This window comes from Schistocerca cancellata, chromosome 3 (genome assembly GCF_023864275.1).
Source record: "Schistocerca cancellata isolate TAMUIC-IGC-003103 chromosome 3, iqSchCanc2.1, whole genome shotgun sequence".
In the NCBI taxonomy this organism is placed as follows: Eukaryota; Metazoa; Arthropoda; class Insecta; order Orthoptera; family Acrididae; genus Schistocerca; species Schistocerca cancellata.
This window is the reverse complement of record NC_064628.1, coordinates 671,899,318-671,924,179: the sequence shown is the minus strand read 5'-3', so window position 1 is coordinate 671,924,179 and position 24,862 is coordinate 671,899,318. Positions and strand designations below refer to the sequence as shown.

Genomic DNA, 24,862 nt, shown 5'->3' with positions numbered 1-24,862 from the left:
TATTGGATAGATCTTGCACCTAGGTCTATTACAGGGATATGATTCATGAGGTAAGGGGTTGGTAAGAGGGGTTGTGGAGCGTTAGATGAGGATATTTTGTTGGTTTGGTAGGTGGTGGAACACCACTGAGGGAGGTGTGAAAGGATAGTGGGTAGGATATTCCTCGTTTCAGGGTATGGTGAGATGTAGTCTAAACCCTGTTAGAGAATATGATTCAGTTGCTCCAGTCCTCGGTAGCACTAAAACATGAGAGGAATCCTCCACTGAGGCCAAATGATGGGATGTTGGGAGGTGTGAGTGAACGCTACCTTCCCCAATGCCTGATGGATTCCAAACCTACAACCTCCTTTCTGGTTATCATGACAAATTATATCCTTACCCACAATTACTTCTCCTTTAAAGGCATCACCTAGAAACAAATATGGGGTACGACAATGAGCACCTGCATGGGACCATCTCATGTTAACCTATCCATGGTCCATCTAGAGGAATCCTTCCTAGCTATCCAGAATCCCTCACCTGCTTCACATTCACAGATGATGACATCTTCATGATCTGGATCAAGGGTGAGGTCAGCCTACCCACATTCCTCCAGAACCTCAACACTTTCTCTCCCATTTTCTTCACCTGTATCTCCTCAACCCAGGAAGCCACCTTCCTCGATGTTGACTTTCACCTCAAAAGTGGCTACATCGGTACTTTCATCCATATCAAACCTACCAACCACCAACAATACTTCCACTTCAACAACTGCTACACATTCCATACCAAGACGTTCCTTCTATACAGCCTAGCCACCTGTGGCCATCACATTTATAGTGATGAGCAGTCCCTCTTGAAATATACCAGGTGTCTCACTGAGGCCTTCACAGACCGTAATTACCCTCCCAATGTTTTTACAGAAACATCCCTGCAGTCACCCACAACCTTCCAATGCCCCACTGTCTGGGCCGAAAGGAGCATTCCCAGAAGCAACCAAATCACTCCACTGGGGTTTCCACTACCTCTCATCATGCCCTGAAATGAGGAATGTGCTGTCCACTATCCTTCCCACCCCTCCCACAGTGGTATTCCACCACCCACCAAACCTACACAATATCTTCATCCATCCCAACAAAATCCCTCCTTCCAACACGTTGCCTCATGGCTCATATCCCTGTAATAGACCTAGATGCAAGATCTGTCCCATACTTCCTTCCAGTCCAGTCACAACATCCCCTAGTCCATCGAAGGCATGGTTACCTGTGAAAGCAGTCTGTGATCTACAGACTAATCTGCTACAACTGCTCTGTGTTCTAAGTGGGCATGACAGCTGACAAGTTGTCTGTCTGTCTGCATGAATGACCACTGACTAATTGTTGCCAAGAAACAGCTGGCCCACCCAGCTGCTGAGCAGGCTGCTCAACACAATGTTCTTTATTTTAATGACTGCTTCACAGCCTTTGCCATATGGATCCCTCCTACCAATACCAGTTTTTCTGAACTGTGCACATGGGAACTCTCCCTGCAGTATATCCAACATTCCTGTAACCCTCCTGCCCTCAACTTTCACTGGTAACTGTCCTTCACCCACCTATCCACTTCCCTGTTCCCACTCCCGCAATACACAGACTTCTATTCTGGCAACACATCCACATTTTCTTACTTCTCTCCTTTTCTGCCCCCCCCCCCCCCCCTCCTCCACCATGTAACCTCCCGGCTGCACCTAGCTGTCCTACCCTCTCTCCACCTCATCCCTGTATTCTCCCACAAGCAGCACTCTACTGTCCCCCACCCCTACCCTACTATCCCTCCCCAACCCAGCCTTTTCCTTATGCCCTCCACCCAGACTGCTGCTCCCATCATGTGCTGTTACTCATAGTCTGGCCTCAGCAGCCATGAGACAGTGGCTATGTGTGTGCGAGTTGTGTTTACATGAATGTGTGTGTGTGTTTTATCTAATTCAGAAAATGGCCTTTCAGCTGAAAACTTACTTGTTTAGCAGTCTTTTTGTTGTGACTGTCTGTGACTCAGCATCTTCACTATATGTTGGGTAGCAAACTATCCTTTTCATACTACTGTCATTATTCCATTCTGGATTTTCCTTGGTTTATATTTGCACTGATTTTGTTGTTAAAAAGTCTTTACATTGCTAAAACAAGTAGTAACCAAAGCATTGCAAGTTTCTGTTATGAAAGTAGGAGAAGAGTGTCATAACTTTAGAAAAACAGAAATTTCAGGTAGTACTTCTCTATCTCATAGTTCAGGAATAATATTTAAGTCTGACCAATAGTGTTGCTTGATGTTGAGGGAGCTCGTCATATCTGCCCTTTTACATGAGCATCGTGAATGCTAATCTGTAAGAAGGTACTAGGTTGAATATAAAATACTTCATTTTCAGGGTATGGTAATAGGATTATTATGAATGTATTGTCAAACAATGTCTATGCAGATATATATTTCATGTACAACCTGAGGCAGTCTGGTTCTAAAGAAGAGATGTTTCTAAATAAGAGGTTTCTTTTTCTAAATGTCAAAACATTTTAAGCTATTGAGTCTAATTGCAGAAAAAAGAACTATTCATAATACATAGATATTGAGAGGCCTGCAGGCCAACTTATCTATGGAAAGAAGAAGGTGTACTATTTTCCAGAATGAATCTTTCATAGAAATGGAGTGTACAATTTTTTACACTAGTTCATAAAGCTTGTCACTGGAAGGCAATAGTATAAGCAGTTTGGTAATTAGAGTCCATGATACCACTTGGCTAGCAATGGAGAAGGGAACACTGCAGGTAAATACACAAAGTTACATTCTTTTTTGGGGGGGGGGGGGGGGGGGGGTGGAGGTGATGAGGGGGGGGAGATACACTGCCAAAACCTGGTGTAGCTCCAGTAAGTGGAGCAATTGCTTTTGCTACTCTTATTGGTGTGCAAGCTGTTTCCAAAGCTCCTTTGTCATCATTGTACTATTTGATATTATGGTAATTAACTAAGCTTATGATGCTCATTCAGAGCAGTGTGGCAATGAGGTAACAAATTACTAACACAAATGGCAGGCTCATCAGTAAATAAATTCATGTCATGAATGGGGAAACCAGCCAGATAGTGTGAGAGAAGTCAAAGTTATTTACCAGAACCAACAAAAACAAGAAAACAAAAATATAGTCAGAATTGACAAAAAAGGTTATCTAGTGGTGCAATATGACTATCTTCATATGATGCCATGCAGTCTATCTTGCTAGGTCTGTGCCAATATTTATTTAGTGATACAAGCTGCTGGTGATAGGGGAGAGCAGGGGATACTGACAGCTTTAGAGATTTTTTTGTTTTATTTAGACTCTGCCACTTCCATTGAAAAGTTCATGGTAGCCCCATGTGGCCCAGGAATGTTAGACATATAGCTGTACCAGAAAATCTGAAACACATTGAATACCTTCAGAGTTATATAAACATTTTTTCAAGTCCACAACGTGTCAGTATTGCCGTGGGTACCTGGATGATATCGATAGACTTATAAAGTAATATCAACAGCATGACATACAGTTGGACTAAAATTCTTGTTCTAAGAAAGTAACACATTTTATTATCATAAAATGTGTCAAAATATATACACAGCATGTTTTACAAAATGACGTTCAAGTTGGAAAAAAAAGTCAGCTTTAGCTTTATTGAAACCTAGAACACTGTTGATACTTCTTGCTGATGGTTTTCTTAAGCTAATTTTAGGATTTATCTTTATGAAACCAAAGTCTCTGCCTCCAACAATTTGGGCAATTTTCTTGAAATTGTGATTAAGGTCTCAAACAATTCACCACTAGTCAATCAGAGAAATGCCATAGAATAACTTTGCAAATGTAACTTTCTTGTTGACTAATTATTGCTCTTGTTCAGGATTGATAACAAATATTCTTTCCCAAGGAAGGTTACTTGTTTTAATTTAATTTAATTCAATCATAAAATGTAATTTTTAGTATGTTGAGCTCCTTTGATACAATGTTCTGCCCAGACTTCACTAAATAGAATGCCTTTTTGAGGTTTTCTTCAGTCCATTTAGCCCTCTCTGCTTTTCTTTTTCTTTTCTTCATCATCTGAAATTAGATATAAGTGTAAACAACTTTTTTTGTGACACCTGGATCATGACACCCTGTCAACATTGCCCCATAATAGTCTGTCAATATTGTACCACTCAAACATCATGGTGGAGACCAATTTTTAATGGCTTTGCTAAGGCTCAAAAAGTTGCAAAAACTATACTAAAGGATACACTAGAAAACATAATATGTACCTAATTGATAATTATTACTGTAAAAAAGTTGTGAAATGTTTACCTCAGTTTAATCATAAATAAAAAATAACACCAAAATTCAATAAAAAAAAGCTATTTGCTTGAACCAAAGTAGATTGTTGACAAGAACTTGTTGCCTCTGCACCCTACTTCTGGCATCAGTCGGTATGCTGCAGCACTGTCTCCCACTGAGTACAATGCTACTCAGCTGAGTAGATGATGGTGTCTTCTGTGTTGGTATTTCCCTGGTTTTCCCCTAGCAATGTCACTTAAGAATCAGATTTTCACCCTGCAGCGGAGTGTGCGCTGATATGAAACTTCCTGGCAGATTAAAACTGTGTGCCGGACCAAGACTCGAACTCGAGACCTTTGCCTTTTGCGGGCAAGTGCTTTACCAACTGAGCTACCCAAGCACAACTCACAATCCATTCTCACAGCTTTAATTCTGCCAGCATCTCGTCTCCAACCTTCCAAACTTCACAGAAGCTCTTCTGCAAACCTGTCAGAACTTACACTCCTGGAAGAAAGGATATAGCGGAGACACGGCTTAGCCACAGCCTGGGGGATGTTTCCAGGATGAGATTTTCACCCTGCAGTGGAGTGTGCACTGATATGAAACTTCCTGGTAGATTAAAACTGTGTGCCAGACTGAGACTCGAACTCAGGACCTTTGCCTTTCGCAGGCAAGTGCTCTACCAAATGAGCTATCCAAGCACAACTCACGATCCATTCTCACAGCTTTAATTCTGCCAGCGTCTCATCCTCTACCTTCCAAACTCCACAGAAGATGTCCTGTGAACCAGACTTCTGTGAAGTTTGGAAGGTAGGAGACGAGATGCTGGCAGAATTAAAGCTGTGAGAATGGCTTGTGAGTTGTGTTTGGGTAGCTCAGTTGGTAGAGCACTTGCCTACAAAAGGCAAAGGTCCCGAGTTCAAGTCTCGGTCCGGTACACAATTTTAATTTACCAGGAAGTTTTGATGTCACTTAGGTACAGCATTTCAAGTGTGCTAGAACATGGTGCATGAGTAAGTGTGCATGGCAGATGGAGATACTAAAATGTACAATTTCTTAAATATTATATCATAAAGCCTTAATGGAAAAATAAAGAGTTAATTGAAGTAATATAAAATGTGATGCCAGATTGTCAGCAGGCACAGCAGCTTTTTACTACTTCATTTTCTCCCTCTTTTTAAACTACAGTTTAAAAATAACTTTATACAGACTGGTGTTTCCATTCAGGTTGCAGTTTTGAGGAGTATGTTGTTGTGATGGAAAGACTATGTGTAAAACAGTTGAATATTTTATTCTTTTTTTCTAGAATCCATTCTGCTTTTGTTCTTCAAAAGTTATTTTTCCTCTTTTGTTCCTTCCTTCTAGTCAGACTTCTGTTATTAATGTTTCAGGCTAATTGAAATAACTCAGGAAGTTGGCAAAGTTGAAGCTGTTGATGATGCTCTTGATGTCAATAGATATCCAATAGGAACTGTGCTTTTCTTGTACCCTTATCAAGTAAGTATGTGGATATGATACATTGTTTCATTCATAATAGAGTAAATGTGAAAGATACTGCAATTAAGTTGCTTATTTAAATATCTTACAACATATAGAAGGCAAAGATTTGCAAAACTGACGATGATTTGGAATTTTACCTTTATTTTTTGTTTTTATTTTCTGAGGATCCTGTAAGAACAGTGGTTCTGAACAAGTCATCTCAGTTCACTGCAGAATACCACACAGTTGTCTATTACATGGAATGACTATCAGTACATCTTAGCTGTATTTACTTACATGAATGCCAAGAGCATTACTTCACTGAGTCCATAACTAATTTCTGATCACATCTTCACACCTTATGTAGTTCTCTGTCTCATACACTCAGTGGTTACTGGACATTAAACTCATATCATACTTTTTCTTGATCATATTTCATGATATTCTCTGTGAAGTGCACATAGAAAATATTACTGATCTGTGAACAAGTCATAAGAGATCATAACCAACTTAAAACACATTTTTTTTTAGTTATGTCAGAGTTTACATCAATACACAAGGAAATAGTGTTATAAAGTATGATGAAGATTCATAAATTATCATACGGCATTCACAATTTCTGTGTGAACTTTTTTAAATTCCAGTTCTTTTGATTGACCAACAGTATGTGGTGTTGAAACAGAAATAACATAGCATTAATCAGATGTCATAAAAGTATAGTGTTATAAAGTATGATGAAGATTCATAAATTATCATACGGCATTCACAATTTCTGTGTGAACTTTTTTAAATTCCAGTTCTTTTGATTGACCAACAGTATGTGGTGTTGAAACAGAAATAACATAGCATTAATCAGATGTCATAAAAGTATAGTGACGTTTAGAACAGATAATTATTTTCATTGTTTATGCAAGATTCCAGTACTTTTTGACACTTCAAGTCCTAGCTCATCTGATATTCATGTTATTTCAGGAGTGAAGGGGTGTACGTAAATATTTGACAGCATAGACTGTTCCTATGCAAGAAATAATATGAATTTATGCTCTACACGAAATATTTTCATCGATGAAGCTATTTGAAACTATCAGAAATCAGAAGAGCACAGATGACTGTAAATTAATATGGTACTATTTGTTTTGTTTTATTGCTCATTTCTCGCTAAAACTCATGTTCACAGCTGGTGCCAGTTCTTCAGAGCATTATAAACCTCTTGTAGACAGATGCTGTTCTCCTTGAAACTTACCACTGACTTTGAATGTTGTCATGGTGGTGCTGTTGCATGGTTACTATGGGTACTGATGTCACCTGATCTTCATCCACTAATATTTCTGTATGATAGAGTTAGCTAACCATTTCATTGCCCTTCTCTTGTTTAGGCCAGATGATTGTCCTGGAATTTTGACATGCTAATACATTTGCACTAATGTTTCTTGTAGGCTTCCGGCATAGTAACATATCTAGTGGTTATACATTCACTTAATATCCTCTCCCACAGTAATAAAATATCATATGCTTTCCATGCATTTTCATGACACTTGCCAATAGTATCCACATAGTGTATTTTTATGAATACCATGAAAAATTGCAGTTGTAGAATAGAAACTGGAAAATTTTTTTGTGCTAAGTTGGTGCAATCATTTTGTGGGCTAATTTCATTATGGTTGTTGTGAGTTGTCACAAAAGAAAGGTGACTGAAAGAAGTGTTACAAAACAAAATATGTGGGTGAGGCAATCCCCACTATGCTCTTGTGTGTTGACTTTAATTATGTCTGATTATAAACTGATGAAGATGTCACAATGACATATTAATGCCAGATCATCTTCTGCATTTGAAAGAGGAGGTTCCATTTTTAGAACTTCTATTCATCTTGCTATACTTGCATTCTGAGAAATTATGTGGAAAAGTCCAGGTCCAGGACAATGAATCAGAAAGAAAATGATAGTTAGCAAGAAGCTACCAAAATCTCACAGAGTAGAAATCATTTTTCTGGGAGTCAAATATGAGTGACACACCGCTGCATTATTTCTTAAATGTTTTATGAGTATAGTGTGTATTTCATTCATTTAAAGCCTTTCATTCATTCATTCATCTCCATTTCCTAAACTGGAGGTCAAATATTGTATAACTTATAAATTTCTGAATTAAACAATGCTAAAATTCAGGATGGAATAATGACAATATTATGAAAAGGATAGATTGTAGTCATGGGACAGCCTTTCAAACTGCAAATATTCTAAACAAAAGTTGCTAGTGACACAAATTCTGCTTCTGTAGAAGAAAATGCAACAATATTTAGTTTATGTTCCCCAACACTCAGTTATGCTAAAATGCTTGATAACATACCCTTATGTTGATCTTATGTCTGAGCTATTCGCCCAGTTAGCATCAGCATAAGCTACTACAGCTTCATAGTTTTCCTCATTTTTATAATGTATCCAATAACCTACTGTTCATTTTATGTAATGCAGTATCTTCATAAAACCTTTCCAACATTGTTCCTTTGGATCACTTTGTTAATGACCGAAATAATTAATGACATAGATTAAACAATGGTGAATTGTTTGAGTTACATAATGAAAACATCTTATTAATTTTCTGTAAGGTACTTTCTCCTGCAGCCTCTTGTCATTCTCCACGTCTCTGTAATTCAATACCATGGGTGTGTTAATTGGCTCCCCATCATTCATTCTGTGCATCCTCAACAAATTTTCCAAATAAATTTTCTGATCCAAAATTATTACATCCTCATCCTCCCTCTCATCTTATCTTAATTCCAAATAAAAGTCTCAAATGTCCCAAATCTTTCATTTCAAGTTTACATCTTAAAGCTAATTTGAATTCTTTAATTTTCATCTTATCATTTTCTAAAATGATAGTATCATCTACATAACAAAAAGTAAACCTTAATGAAGCAATCAGAACTACAGGTTGGAATATCAACAATATAAAGAAAGAGATCGATTGCTACTCACCTTAAAGAAGACATGTTGAGTTGCTGACAGGCACAACAAAAGGCTATTACACATTTATCTTTTGGCCAATGCTTTCATAGGAGAAGGAATCACACACACTTTCTTTCACACAGGCAAGCACACCTCATGCACACTTGACCACCATCTCTGGCAGCTCTGGTTTGCGTTGCTGCAGAGGGGGGTCTTGTATGTTGGAGGTGTGCTAGCTTTCATGCATGAATGTGCATGTGTTTCTGTTCTGAAAAATGCTTTGGCCAAAAACTAAATGTGTAACAGCCTTTTTGCCTGTCTGCAACACAACATATAAAAGAGTAAACCTTAGTGTTCAAGTTCCTGTAAGCATATAGGCACCAATCAGAATTGCTCTGAACAAAACATAGACCTTTAACAAACATTAAATTTAGTGAACTTGAGGCCTGCTTTGTTTAGCTTACCTACAATATCTGGTTCTACATGAAATCCTGCTGATATCTTTATATAAAATTCTTAATCTAAATTTCCATGAAGAGAAGCACCTTTTACCTCAATTTGATCTGCAATCAGTTTTTCACGATTCATGGAAGAAAGGAGTGTTAATCCAGCAAGATATGCTGGAGAACTTTTGTGGAGTTTGGAAGATGAGGTACTGCCAGAACTCAAGCTGTGAGGGTAGGTTATGAGTTGTGCTGAGATAGTTCAACCAGTAGAGCACTTACCTGTGGAAGACAAACATTCCAGGTTCAAGTCCCAGTATTGCACACAGTTTTAATTTGTCAGGAAGTTTCAAAAGTGTTAATAAATTTTTGCTATGATATTTTATATCAGATTTTCTGCTGAGTTAGCCACTCTGTTCACTATAATCTATTATAGATCCCACAAACAGAAAACCATGCCTAGTAGTTGGAAGAAAGTACAGATCATATCAGTCTACTACAAGATTATTAGAAGTGATCCACACACCTACCATCCTATATCCTTGACATCAGTTTGTTGTAGAATGTTAGAACATATTCCTAGCTCAAACATAATAAGGGACCTTGAACACAATGATACCTCTGTGCCCCAGCATGGATTTCGAAAACATCAATCGTGTGAAACCCAACTCACATTTTGCTCTTAATGACATACTGAAAGCCATGTATCAAAGCGGCCATGTAGTTGCAGTATTTCTTGTTTTCTTTAAAGTATTTGACTTGGTGCCACACCTATGCTTATTCTCAAAAGTATGATCGTATGGAGTATAAAGTGAAATTTGTGGCTGGACTGAGGATTTTTTGGTGTTGAGGATGCAGCATGTTATCATGGTTGGAGAGTCAATGACAGATTTAGATGTAACTTTGGATGGACCCCAGGGAAGTGTGTTGGGTCCCTTGCTGTTCATACAGAATGAGAGCGAAATGCATTTGGCATCCCTGCACATGCCTGTTTTTAATTTGTAGCTGCCAGAAGTTTCATTGATATATGTCTGTTAGTTATGGTTGTTGTACTGAGTAGAGCATTGTGTCACACAGTTGGTGAATTTCGAGTTGGCAGAGTTAGAGGAGCAATGTGTCTGAATTAAATTTTGTGTGGAACTCAGGAAAACCTTTACAGAGACACACCAAATGATACAGAAAGCCTACGGTGATGAGTGCTTAAGCCATACTTGGTGTTACGAGTGGTTCACATTGTTTGAAAATGGCAGACAGAAGTTAAAGGTGACCCTTATTCAGGACACCTTTCGAAGTCTGGTGACAATGCTTCTGCCAGGAATGTCATCATGAATTTGTGCCACATGGACAAACTGTTAATCAATGGTACAGTGACACCTGCAAGAAAATGTGAGAAGGGAATGGCCTGAAATGTGTTGAAACAATTCATGGCTCTTGCATCACTATAATGCATCCACGCATTCATCCCTGTCGATGTGTTACTATTGAATAAAAAATGAAAGAACTGCGCTGCTTCATCTTCTGTACTCTCCAGATGTGGCCCCTGCAGAGTTTTTTTATTTACTAAGTTGAAAACACTATTGAAAGGGCAACGATTTGCAATGATAGATGAGATAAAAGAAAATTTGCAGATGATGTTTCATGCAACCCAGGAAAAGGAGTACCAAGACTGCTTGTGGAATTGGAAACAGCAATGGGAGCAGTGTATCAGTTATGGAGGAGAGTATTTCAAAGGAGACCATGTATAATGAGTAAAAGGTGAGTGTAGAAAAATGTTGTGGGTAAAGTTCCAGAATTTTATGAGCAGACCTCGTATATTAATGAACTGGCAGATAATATTAATAGTAACCTCAGACTTTATGCAGATGATGCAGTTATCTACAATGAAGTACATCCTGAGAAAATCTGTACAAATATTCAGTCAGATATTGATATGATATCAAAGTAGTGCACAGATTGGCAACTAGCTTTAAATGCTGAGAAATGTAAAATTTCAAACTTTACAAAACAAAGTCCTATATGTAGAGTATCAGTAAGTCACAGCTGAACTTGGTAAACCCATACAAATTCCTGTGTGTTGAATTTTGTAGGGACATGAAATGGAATGATCCCATAGTCTTAGTCATGGGTAAAGCAGGTAAAAGACATCAGTTTATTGGTAAAGCACTAGGGAAATGCAATGAGTCTACAAAAGGAGATTGCTTAAAAATCACTTGTGGGATCCACTGTAGAATATTGCTCAAGTGTGTGGGACCCATACCACATAGGACTAAGAGGGCACATTGAATTTATGAAGAGAAGGGCAGCACAGATGGTCATATGCTTGTTTGACCCGTGGGAGAGTGTCACAGAGATGCAGGAAGAATTGAATTGGCTGACACTTGAAGATGGATGTCATCTATCACAAGGAAGTCTACCTACAAAGTTTCAAGGACTATCTTTAAATGAAGATTTCAGGTGTATAATACAGCATCATACTTATTGCTCCCATAGACAAAATTAGTTTAATTAAAGCACACTCAGAGGCATTTAGTCATTCTTCCCATGCTCCTTACATGAATGGAATGGGAGGAGACCCTACTAATGGATACAACAGAGTGTGTCCTCTGCTGTCCATATCAAAGTGGTTTCAAGAGTATAGCTATATATGTCACCAGAAATGTCACATGTTCAGTGGAAATATTAGTGAGCTTAGTTCATATGCCAATTATTCTTCATTCATATGCTTAGGATCACTTGATGCCTGTGAATATCACAGGAACATTTTGATAAGTCTGTAAATAAGAAGAGAAACATATGAAGAGATAAAATGTTTAACTTCTTGTCCAAAATGTCTTACTACTTAAAACAACCACAGCTGATGCAAAATGCTTCATGAACTTCTAGAGGACATGGCCAGCAGTCATGGTTTGGCACTTAAGCAAGTGAGCCACGTAATTATTGCTTGAGATCACTAGGAAGTCATTGCTTGATTTTCAAACCCCATTGCCAATTTTGTTAGATTTATCTACCGTCTAACATGTTGCTCACAAATTTAGTAACATTGTGTCAATTCTTCACTTTTTTAAATTAGATATTTCTGTGTTGGATTCCATTCCCAAACACATTGTTCTAGCTGAGGTGCTGTTCATATGAATATTCTTCTTTCCTTATATATGCTGGGTATTTTCTAAATATTTTAATTAATTGGTAATTCCAGAATTTTAATTGGTAATTGTTTTGCATGTTGGTTTTTGTAACTGCTGTGAACCTGATGCCTAATTTCAATGTGCAAATTGTTTATTGTGTGGGAACAACTGAATATTTTGCTTCTGCATTACTTGGTTTTCCAGTATTCATAACCAGACTTCTTAGCATTTCTATTTCAAATATTTACCAGCTGCCTATTGCTTTTGTCAAGGTGGCTCACTTAACTTTTTTATTATTTCCTTACCTAACTGTACAATACTCTGATGTTCTGTTGTGCATAAAAGTTAGTGAGTTATCTGAAAAAATACTGGTATTTTATGTAGTTAATTGAAACTAACATTACTTGGAATAATGAATGAATATTTTAAATAACTGAAGTTATCCTTTTCATGGATGTTCATCTGCAAATTTTGTTAATTACATTTGTAAATTTATTTATGAATTTATTTAAATTTTAGGCCTGTGCAGCAGCAGCTCTTCATCCTGTTTATTATATTCACAAAGACGATGTCGTGCAGGAGGAGTGGAGACCTGTTCGTGGATGGTAGACCCAAAGGATAATCTGTACTTGTTGCTGGAGAAACATCCATGAAGAGAAATTTGTGTTTTATGTTTTTTAGTACTAGTGAAGAGACATTGCAAAACTTTGAAGTTTTAGTTAAGATGTATGGGCAGCTCAGTGAATACTTTTCAGGCAGCTAAATGACAAAAATTTTGGATAATCCTAAAATAAATGACATTATAAGAATATTTTTTCATTATATTATTTACTGTGTCAGTTTGCAATGAGTTTGTGTCGGGTTTATAGCATATAACAGTCACAGCTGTAAAAGTTATACTGTGAAAATTGTTAAAAAATGTTTCATGCAGTTTTGTAGGCGTGTTGGCACTTAAGATCACTACCCACTTTCCACTGAGATAAATAATTTTTAACAGTAATACAGATCACCTAACACTGTCTGTTCATGGAAATATGGGATGATTTTATAAACACACATACTATGGCTGTGTGCTTGCTGAACCAATTGCCCTGTTTATCAATCAGGATTTATTTTATTTGCACATACACTGAAAAGCCAAAGAAACAGGTACAGCTGCCTAATATCATGTAGTACCCCTGCAAACATGCAGAAGCATTGTAACATCACATTGCATGGATTTGACTAATGCCTGAAGTAGTGATGGAGGGAACTGACACCATGAATGCTGCAGGGCTGTCCATAAATCTGTAAGAGTACAAGGAGGTAGAGATCTCTTCTAAACAGCATGTTGCAAGGCATCCCGTATATATATATATATATATATATATATATATATATATATATATATATATATAAACAAAGATGATGTGACTTACCAAATGAAAGTGCTGGCAGGTCGACAGACACACAAACGAACACAAACATACACACAAAATTCAAGCTTTCGCAACAAACTGTTGCCTCATCAGGAAAGAGGGAAGGAGAGGGAAAGACGAAAGGATGTGGGTTTTAAGGGACAGGGTAAGGAGTCATTCCAGTCCCGGGGGCGGAAAGACTTACCTTAGGGGGAAAAAAGGACGGGTATACACTCGCACACACACACATATCCATCCACACATATACCAGTGGATGGATATGTGTGTGTGTGCGAGTGTATACCCGTCCTTTTTTCCCCCTAAGGTAAGTCTTTCCGCTCCCAGGACTGGAATGACTCCTTACGCTCTCCCTTAAAACCCACATCCTTTCGTCTTTCCCTCTCCTTCCCTCTTTCCTGATGAGGCAACAGTTTGTTGAGAAAGCTTGAATTTTGTGTGTATGTTTGTGTTCGTTTGTGTGTCTGTCGACCTGCCAGCACTTTCATTTGGTAAGTCACATCATCTTTGTTTTATATATATATATATGCCCAAATTCTTTGCCTCTGTATATGTCTGCTTGTGTCTGCATATGTGTGGATGGATATGTGTGTGTGTGTGTACCATCCTGGTACCTATGGCTGTTCCCTTTACTTGTTGGTATGTCTGGCCTTCGAAAGTTAAGAAGTTGTGGGTCAGGATGAAGCTGGCTAAGGTAATGAGGAAAGAGGTTTTAGGTAGGGTGGCAGGTGATCGGCGTGAAAGGAAGTGCTCCATCGCAGCGAGGCCCTGGTTGTGCGGAATATTTGTGTATACTTCCTTATACACCTGCCTACACTGTGAAGCTATCTATGTGGGAATGACCAGCAACAAACTGTTCATTCACATGAATGGACACAGGCAGACAGTGTTTGTTGGTAATGAGGATCACCCTGTGGCTAAACATGCTTTGGTGCACGGCCAGCACATCTTGGCACAGTGTTACACCATCCGGGTTATCTGGATACTTCCCACTAACACCAACCTGTCAGAACTCCGGAGATGGGAACTTGCCCTTCAGTATATCCTCTCTTCTCCTTATCCACCAGGCCTCAGTCTCCACTAATTTCAATTTGCCGCTGCTCTTATCTCACCTGTCTTTCAACTACATCTTTGCCTCTGTACTTCCGCCTCAACTGACATCTCTGCCCAAACTCTTTGCCTTTACGAATGTTTGCTTATGTCTGTGTATGTACGGATGGATATGTGTGTGTGTGTGCGAGTGTATACCTGTCCTTTTTTCCCCCTAAGGTAAGTCTTTCCGCTCCTGGGATTGGAATGACTCCTTGCCCTCTCCCTTAAAACCCACATCCTTTCATCTTTCCCTCTCCTTCCCTCTTTCCTGACGAAGCAACTGTTTGTTGCGAAAGGTTGAATTTTGTGTGTATGTTTGTGTTTGTATGTGTGTCTATCGACCTGCCAGCACTTTTGTTTGGTAAGTCTCATCATCTTTGTTTTTAGATATATTTTTCCCACGTGGGATGTTTCCCTCTATTTTATATACATATACATATATATATATATATATATATATATATATATATATATATATATATATATATATATATATATATATATATATATAGAGACTTACCAAACAAAAGGGCTGGCAGGTCGATAGATACACAAACAAACACAAACATACACACAAAATTCAAGCTTTCGTAACAAACGGGTTGCTTCGTCAGGAAAGAGGGAAGGAGAGGGAAAGACGAAAGGATGTGGGTTTTAAGGGAGAGGGTAAGGAGTCATACCAATCCCGGGAGCGGAAAGACTTACCGTAGGGGGAGAGGACAGGTATACACTTGCACAAGCACACATATCCATCCGCACATACACAGACACAAGCAGACATTTGTAAAGGCAAAGAGTTTGGGCAGAGATGTCAGTCGAGGTGGAAGTACAGAGGCAAATATGTTGTTGAAAGACAGGAGAGGTATGAGTGGCGGCAAATTGAAATTAGAAATTAGCGGAGATTGAGGCCTGGCGGATAGCAAGAAGAGAGGATATGCTGAAGGGCAAGTTCCCATCTCCAGAGTTTTGACAGGTTGGTGTTAGTGGGAAGTATCCAGATAACCCGGATGGTGTAACACTGTGCCAAGATGTGCTGGAACCCCAAAAGTGTCCCATTCGTGACAGGATACTTTCCGGGACTGGATCAGACTCTGAATGTGGCTCTCCAGCAGGGATATGACTTCCTCAAATCCTGCCCTGAAATGAGATCCATCCTTCATGAAATCCTCCCCACTCCACCAAGAGTGTCTTTCTGCCGTCCACCTAACCTTTGTAACCTCTTAGTTCATCCCTATGAAATTCACAAACCACCTTCCCTACCCTCTGGCTCCTACCCTTATTACTGCCCCCGGTGTAAAACCTGTCCCATGCACCCTACCACCACCACCTACTCCAGTCCTGTAACCCAGAAGGTGTACACAATCAAAGGCAGAGCCACGTGTGAAAGCACCCACATGATTTACCAACTGACCTGCCTACACCATGAAGCCTTCTATGTGGGAATGACCAGCAACAAACTGTCCATTCGCATGAATGGACACAGGCAGACAGTGTTTGTTGGTAATGAGGATCCCCCTGTGTCTAAACATGCCTTGGTGCACGGCCAGCACATCTTGGCACAGTGTTACACCATCCGGGTTATCCGGATACTTCCCACTAACACCAACCCGTCAGAACTCTGGAGATGGGAACTTGCCCTTCAGTATATCCTCTCTTCTCGTTATCCGCCAGGCCTCAATCTCCACTAATTTCAATTTGCCGCCGCTCATACCTCACCTGTCTTTCAACAACATCTTTGTCTCTGTACTTCTGACTCAACTGACATCTCTGCACAAACTCTTTGCCTTTACAAGTGTCTGCTTGTGTCTGTGTATCTACGGATGGATATGTGTGTGTGTGCGCGAGTGTATACCTGTCCTTTTTTCCCCCTAAGGTAAGTCTTTCTGCTCCCGGGATTGGAATGACTCCTTACCCTCTCCCTTAAAACCCACATCCTTTCGTCTTTCCCTCTCCTTCCCTCTTTCCTGGTGAAGCAACCGTTTGTTGCGAAAGGTTGAATTTTGTGTGTATGTTTGTGTGTCTATCGACCTGCCAGTCCTTTTGTTTGGTAAGTCTCATCATCTTTGTTTTTAGATATATTTTTCCCACGTGGAATGTTTCCCTCTATTTATATATATATATATATATATATATATATATATATATATATATATATAATAGAGGGGAAACGTTCCACGTGGGAAAAATATATTTAAAAAGAAAGATGATGAGACTTACCAAACAAAAGCGCTGGCAGGTCGATAGACACACAGACAAACACAAACATACACACAAAATCTAGCTTTCGCAACCAATGGTTGCCTCGTCAGGAAAGAGGGAAGGAGAGGGAAAGACAAAAGGATTTGGGTTTTAAGGGAGAGGGTAAGGAGTCATTCCAATCCCGGGAGCGGAAAGACTTACCTTAGGGGGAAAAAAGGAGGGAAAAAAGGACAGGTATACACTCGCACACACACACATATCCATCCTCATATACACAGACACAAGCAGACATTTGTAAAGGCAAAGAGTCTGCCCAGACTCTTTGCCTTTACAAATGTCTGCTTGTGTCTGTGTATATGAGGATGGATATGTGTGTGTGTGCGAGTGTATACCTGTCCTTTTTTCCCTCCTTTTTTCCCCCTAAGGTAAGTCTTTCCGCTCCCGGGATTGGAATGACTCCTTACCCTCTCCCTTAAAACCCAAATCCTTTTGTCTTTCCCTCTCCTTCCCTCTTTCCTGACGAGGCAACCATTGGTTGCGAAAGCTAGATTTTGTGTGTATGTTTGTGTTTGTCTGTGTGTCTATCGACCTGCCAGCGCTTTTGTTTGGTAAGTCTCATCATCTTTCTTTTTAATATATATATATATATATATATATATATATATATATATATATATATATATATATATATATATATAATAGAGTGAAACATTCCACGTAGGTAAAATATATCTAAAAACAAAGATAATGAGACTTACCAAACAAAAGCGCTGGCCTGTCGATAGACACACAAACATACACACAAACTCTTTGCCTTTTAATATGTCTGCTTGTGTCTGTATATGTGTGGAAGGATATGTGTGTGTGTGCGAGTGTATACCTGTCTTTTTTCCTTTTTTCCCCCTAAGGTAAGTCTTTCTGCTCCCGGGATTGGAATGACTCCTTACCCTCTCCCTTAAAACCCACATCCTTTCGTCTTTCCCTCTCCTTCCCTCTTTCCTGACAAAGCAGCCGTTGGTTGCGAAAACAGAATTTTGTGTGTATGTTTGTGTTTGTTTGTGTGTCTATCGACCGGCCAGCGCTTTTGTTTGGTAAGTCTCATCATCTTTGTTTTTATATATATATATATATATATATATATATATATATATATATATATATATATATATATATATATATATGTATATATACCCCCCCATGAACCATGGACCTTGCCGTTGGTGGGGAGGCTTGCGTGCCTCAGCGATACAGATAGCCGTACCGTAGGTACAACCACAACGGAGGGGTATCTGTTGAGAGGCCAGACAAACGTGTGGTACTTGAAGAGGGGCAGCAGCCTTTTCAGTAGTTGCAAGGGCAACAGTCTGGATGATTGACTGATCTGGCCTTGTAACAATAACCAAAACAGCCTTGCTGTGCTGGTACTGCGAACGGCTGAAAGCAAGGGGAAACTACGGCCGTAATTTTTCCCGAGGGCATGCAGCTTTACTGTATGATTAAATGATGATGGCGTCCTCTTGGGTAAAATATTCCGGAGGTAAAATAGTCCCCCATTTGGATCTCCAGGCGGGGACTACTCAAGAGGATGTCGTTATCAGGAGAAAGAAAACTGGCATTCTACGGATCGGAGCGTGGAATGTCAGATCCCTTAATCGGGCAGGTAGGTTAGAAAATTTAAAAAGGGAAATGGATAGGTTAAAGTTAGATATAGTGGGAATTAGTGAAGTTCGGTGGCAGGAGGAACAAGACTTCTGGTCAGGTGACTACAGGGTTATAAACACAAAGTCAAATAGGGGTAATGCAGGAGTAGGTTTAATAATGAATAGGAAAATAGGAATGCGGGTAAGCTACTACAAACAGCATAGTGAACGCATTATTGTGGCCAAGATAGATACGAAGCCCACACCTACTACAGTAGTACAAGTTTATATGCCAACTAGCTCTGCAGATGACGAAGAGATTGAAGAAATGTATGATGAAATAAAAGAAATTATTCAGATAGTGAAGGGAGACGAAAATTTAATAGTCATGGGTGACTGGAATTCGAGTGTAGGAAAAGGGAGAGAAGGAAACGTAGTAGGTGAATATGGATTGGGGCTAAGAAATGAAAGAGGAAGCCGCCTGATAGAATTTTGCACAGAGCACAACTTAATCATAGCTAACACTTGGTTTAAGAATCATGATAGAAGGTTGTATACATGGAAGAACCCTGGAGATACTAAAAGGTATCAGATAGATTATATAATGGTAAGACAGAGATTTAGGAACCAGGTTTTAAATTGTAAGACATTTCCAGGGGCAGATGTGGACTCTGACCACAATCTATTGGTTATGACCTGTAGATTAAAACTGAAGAAACTGCAAAAAGGTGGGAATTTAAGGAGATGGGACCTGGATAAACTGAAAGAACCAGAGGTTGTACAGAGTTTCAGGGAGAGCATAAGCGAACAATTGAAAGGAATGGGGGAAAGAAATACAGTAGAAGAAGAATGGGTAGCTCTGAGGGATGAAGTAGTAAAGACAGCAGAGGATCAAGTAGGTAAAAAGAAGAGGGTTAGTAGAAATCCTTGGGTAACAGAAGAAATATTGAATTTAATTGATGAAAGGAGAAAATATAACAATGCAGTAAATGAAGCAGGCAGAAAGGAATACAAACGTCTCAAAAATGAGATCGACAGGAAGTGCAAAATGGCTAAGCAGACATGGCTAGAGGACAAATGTAAGGATGTAGAGGCTTATCTCACTAGGGGTAAGATAGATACTGCCTACAGGAAAATTAAAGAGACCTTTGGAGATAAGAGAACCACATGTATGAACATCAAGAGCTCAGATGGAAACCCAGTTCTAAGCAAAGAAGGGAAAGCAGAAAGGTGGAAGGAGTATATAGAGGGTCTATACAAGAGCGATGCACTTGAGGACAATATTATGGAAATGGAAGAGGGTGTAGATGAAGATGAAATGGGAGATACGATACTGCGTGAAGAGTTTGACAGAGCACTGAAAGACCTGAGTCGAAACAAGGCCCCCGGATTAGACAACATTCCATTGGAACTACTGACGGCCTTGGGAGAGCCAGTCCTGACAAAACTCTACCACCTGGTGAGCAAGATGTATGAAACAGGCGAAATACCCTCAGACTTCAAGAAGAATATAATAATTCCAATCCCAAAGAAAGCAGGTGTTGACAGATGTGAAAATTACCAAACAATCAGTTTAATAAGCCACAGCTGCAAAGTACTAACACAAATTCTTTACAGACGAATGGAAAAACTAGTAGAAGCCGACCTCGGGGAAGATCAGTTTGGATTCCGTAGAAATACTGGAACACGTGAGGCAATACTGACCTTACGACTTATCTTAGAAGAAAGATTAAGGAAAGGAAAACCTACATTTCTAGCATTTGTAGACTTAGAGAAAGCTTTTGATAATGTTGACTGGAATACTCTCTTTCAAATTCTAAAGGTGGCAGGTGTAAAATACAGGGAGCGAAAGGCTATTTACAATTTTTTACAGAAACCAGATGGCAGTTATAAGAGTCGAGGGACATGAAAGGGAAACAGTGGTTGGGAAGGGAGTGCGACAGTGTTGTAGCCTCTCCCCGATGCTATTCAATCTGTATATGGAGCAAGCAGTAAAGGAAACAAAAGAAAAGTTCGGAGTAGGTATTAAAATCCATGGAGAAGAAATAAAAACTTTGAGGTTCGCCGATGACATTGTAATTCTGTCAGAGACAGCAAAGGACTTGGAAGAGCAGTTGAACGGAACGTACAGTGTCTTGGAAGGGGGTATAAGATGAACATCAACAAAAGCAAAACGAGGATAATGGAATGTAGTCGAATTAAGTCGGGTGATGCTGGGGTATTAGATTAGGAAATGAGACACTTAAAGTAGTAAAGGAGTTTTGCTATTTGGGGAGCAAAATAATTGATGATTGACGAAGTAGAGAGGATATAAAATGTAGACTGGCAATGGCAAGGAAAGCGTTTCTGAAGAAGAGAAATTCGTTAACATCGAGTATAGTTTTAAGTATCAGGAAGTCATTTCTGAAAGTATTTGTATGGAGTGTAGCCATGTATGGAAGTGAAACATGGACGGTAAATAGTTTGGACAAGAAGAGAATAGAAGCTTTTGAAATGTGGTGCTACAGAAGAATGCTGAAGATTAGATGGGTAGATCACATAACTAATCAGGAAGTATTGAATAGGATTGGGAAGAAGAGAAGTTTGTGGCACAACTTGACCAGAAGAAGGGATCGGTTGGTAGGACATATTCTGAGGCATCAAGGGATCACCTATTTAGTATTGGAGGGCAGCATGGAGGGTAAAAATCATAGGGGGAGACCAAGAGATGAATACACTAAGCAGATTCAGAAGGATGTAGGTTGCAGTAGGTACTGGGAGATGAAGAAGCTTGCACAGGATAGAGTAGCATGGAGAGCTGCATCAAACCAGTCTCAGGACTGAAGACCACAACAACAATATATATATATATATTTTTTTTTTTTTTTCCACGTGGGAAAAATATATCTAAAAGCAAAGAATCTGTAACTTACCAAATGAAAGCGAAGGTACGTTGATAGAAACAATAACAAACACACACACAAATTTCAAGCTTGCACAACCCACGGTTGCTTCATCAGGAAAGAGGGAAGGAGAGGGAAAGACGAAAGGATGTGGATGTGGATCGTTTCGTCTTTCCCTCTCCTTCCCTCTTTCCTGATGAAGCAACCATGTGTTGTGAAAGCTTGAAATTTGTGTGTGTGTTTGTGTTTGTTATTGTTTCTATTAACATACCATCACTTTCGTTTGGTAAGTTACAGAATCTTTGTTTTTATATATACTAAGATGGTATCCGTTCTTTCGGACATGTCACAGTCCACTTGACCATCTTCTTATTCTGTGTGAATGCACAAACAGTGCTCAAACTCTTATGGGAATTGGCAACACGCCACAAGTAATGAGTATAATGGGCGGGGGCACTACGAATGTAGTGCGGAACAATACGTTGAGAATGTGGGTTTCGCGGGAGGCGTGCCAGATAAATCCCTGCAGTCATGCTATCCTCTGTGCCCTTGGTGGCTCAGTTGGATAGAGCATCTGCCATGTAAGCAGGAGATCATGGGTTCGAGTCCAGGTTAGGGCACACATTTTCATCTGTCCCCGTTGACGTATGTCAATTCCTGTAAGCAGCTAAGGGTGTTCATTTCATTGTAATCCCAGATATACTCAATAATGTTCACGTCTGGGGAGTTTGGTGGCCAGTGGAAGCTTTTAACTCAGAAGAGTGTTCCTGGAGCCACTCTGTAGCAATTATGGATGTGTGGGATGTTGCATTGTCCTGCTGGAATTGCCCAAGTTTGTTGGAATGCCCAATGGACAAGAATGGATGCAGGTGTCCAGACAGGATGCTTATGTATGTGTCACCTATCAGAATCATATCTAGACACATCAGGGGTCCCATATTACTCCAACTGCACATGCCCCACGTAACAACAGAGACTCCACCAGCTTGAACAGTCCCCTACTGACTTGCAGTGTCAATGGAGACATGAGTTGTCTCCATACCTGTGCACATCCATCCACTTGATACAATTTGAAACAAGACTCGTCTGGCCAGGCAACATGTTTCCAGTCATCAACAGTCCAACGTGGTTTTGACAGGCCCAAGTGAGGCATAAAGCTTTGTGTTGTGCAGTCATCAATGGTACATGAGTGGGCTTTCGGTTCCAGAAGCCCATATCAATGATGTTTCATTGAATGATTTGAACACAGACACTTGTTGATGGCTCAGCTTTGAAATCTGCTGCAATTTGCAGAAGGGTTGCAGTTCTTCACATTGAATGATTCTCTTCAGTTGTTGTTGGTGCCATTCTTGTGGGATATTTTTCTGGCCATATCAAAGTCAAAGATTTGGTTTTACCAGATTCCTGTTATTCATGGTACCCGCATGAAATGGTCATACGGGAAAATCCCAGTTAATCGCTACCTCGGAGATTCTGCATCCAAATGCTCATGCGGTGACTATAAAACCACATTCAAACTCACTTAAATCTTGATAACCTGCCATTGTAGCAGCATTAACTGATCTAACAACTGTGTCAGACACTTATCTTATATAAGCATTGCCAACCGTAGCACCTTGTTCTGGCTGTGTAGATATCTCTGTATTTGAATATGCTTGCCTATACCAGTTTCTTTGGCACTTCAGTGTATATTAAGTAGTCACAGCAAAAAATATTAGTTATCAAAGGCATCTCAGCTTCCTAACCCACTGTTAAACGTAAATACTTGATATTACTAAAAAAGTTTAATTCATTAAGGTAATATAAAAGAATGCATTTTTACAGTGGAACTACGGTTTAGTTTCTGGTTTATTAACCTATATGTTACTTATAGCAACAGTTATTTAAATTCTGCTCCTTGGAAGTAGACAGAAAGTTATTCTTACAGGGAAGGACAAAAACAGTAAATACAAGGAATGTAATTAGAGTAAAGAATAAGGCTAATCTGAGAATCTGGATAAATTAAGAGACTTTACACACATTATAATGATAGTAGTGCAGGACAGTCTCAGTTGTTATGTCTTATCTTGTTGCCCTGGTGTGCATTAATACTACAAAAATCCACCTCAGTGAGGAAACATAAAAACAACCAACTGATTGGCAAAAAACAGTTGTGTAGTTATCAGTGATATACAGCAAAATTAAAAATTACAAAGGTTTAAGCCCTTTGCTGCATAGACATGTAAGTCTAGGGTGCCATTCAGGCAATTTAATGAAAAAATGTAAAATACACACCAAGAAGCTAGTAAAAATTAAGAATGTGGAAAGGGAAAAGTTGAATTATTCAGTCGTTAACATATTACTAGGTTGTGTAAACTCACCCATGAGGAAGACTTCTTGGAGAATGGCCCAATGTATTCATTAATTCAAATATGTTACTATAAACTACTCCTGCAGGTGTACCTTCAACATAGACTTGGAATATTCTTTCCCCATTCTCCATCAGCATAGGGGTATGCAGCTCGTTGTCTAGTGGCTAGCATTGCTGCCTCTGGATCACGGGGTCCAAGGTTCGATTCCCAGCTGGGTCAGGATTTTCTCTGCCTGGGGACTGGGTGTTTGTGTTGTCCTTATTATTTCATCATCATCATCATTCATGACAGTGGCTAGAATGGACTGTTTAAAAATTGGAAATTTTTATGGGCACTGATGACTGCGCAGCTGAGTGCCCCCAAACCAAATGTCATCATCATCATCATCATCATCAACAACAACGACACAGGCAGTTCTGATATTTCTGTCAATGAAATGTTAAGATTCACCTCCCCTTTACTTCTTAATTAATGTTTACTAAAGACGAATAGGAAACGAAAGCCTCCAAACAGATGTTAATGATCACACGTTAAACATAACTACATTTGTGACATTTGTTGGTGGCCTGACAGATAACAAACTAAAAGTGAATTACATTGAGTAACAGTTGAGGAATCTCAATTGGGCTTGCTTTTTATGTATTTTTTAACATAATGATATTTTGTATGCTGCCATGCTTTTGCATGATCTCAGTATTTTATAATTCAGATAAAATCAATAGATGGCTTTATCTGCAAGAATAATCAGGTATAATATTTAAAAGGATGGATGGCAGAATACTATGAAGAGGCCTGTTTACTGTTACAAATTTCCCACATATATAAAGTACTAGCAACCTGCCTGGCTTCACACAGGTAACACTAAGTGTCTACTTCTGGACATCTTGGCTATCATAGATGTAATAAAATATACACAAGCCTTCCTCATGAGTCTGTCTATCTATTAGCAGAAACGGTATCAAAATCCCTACAGTAGTTCCTGAGATTAGCCTTCACATACAGTCAGATAACCAC

General features: G+C 39.3%; 1 protein-coding gene and 1 long non-coding RNA gene across 2 annotated transcripts in view; one reads left to right on the top strand and one right to left on the bottom strand.

Moving 5' to 3' along the window:
- The window catches only part of LOC126175642 (D-threo-3-hydroxyaspartate dehydratase-like), a 160,069-nt gene extending 147,020 nt beyond the window's left edge, over positions 1–13,049 (top strand). The window contains exons 6-7 of the mRNA XM_049922532.1: positions 5,671–5,776; positions 12,789–13,049. Coding sequence (XP_049778489.1) covers positions 5,671–5,776; positions 12,789–12,878 — 196 coding nt within the window. The 3' untranslated portion in view covers positions 12,879–13,049. The remainder of the gene's footprint in view (positions 1–5,670; positions 5,777–12,788) is intronic.
- Positions 2,001–8,274, bottom strand: LOC126175643 (uncharacterized). The gene is made up of 3 exons (XR_007535597.1): positions 8,103–8,274; positions 6,056–6,205; positions 2,001–2,131 (listed from the first exon to the last, which is right to left on the bottom strand). It is a non-coding gene; the product is annotated as an uncharacterized LOC126175643 (long non-coding RNA).
- Positions 13,050–24,862: the final 11,813 nt, after the last annotated feature.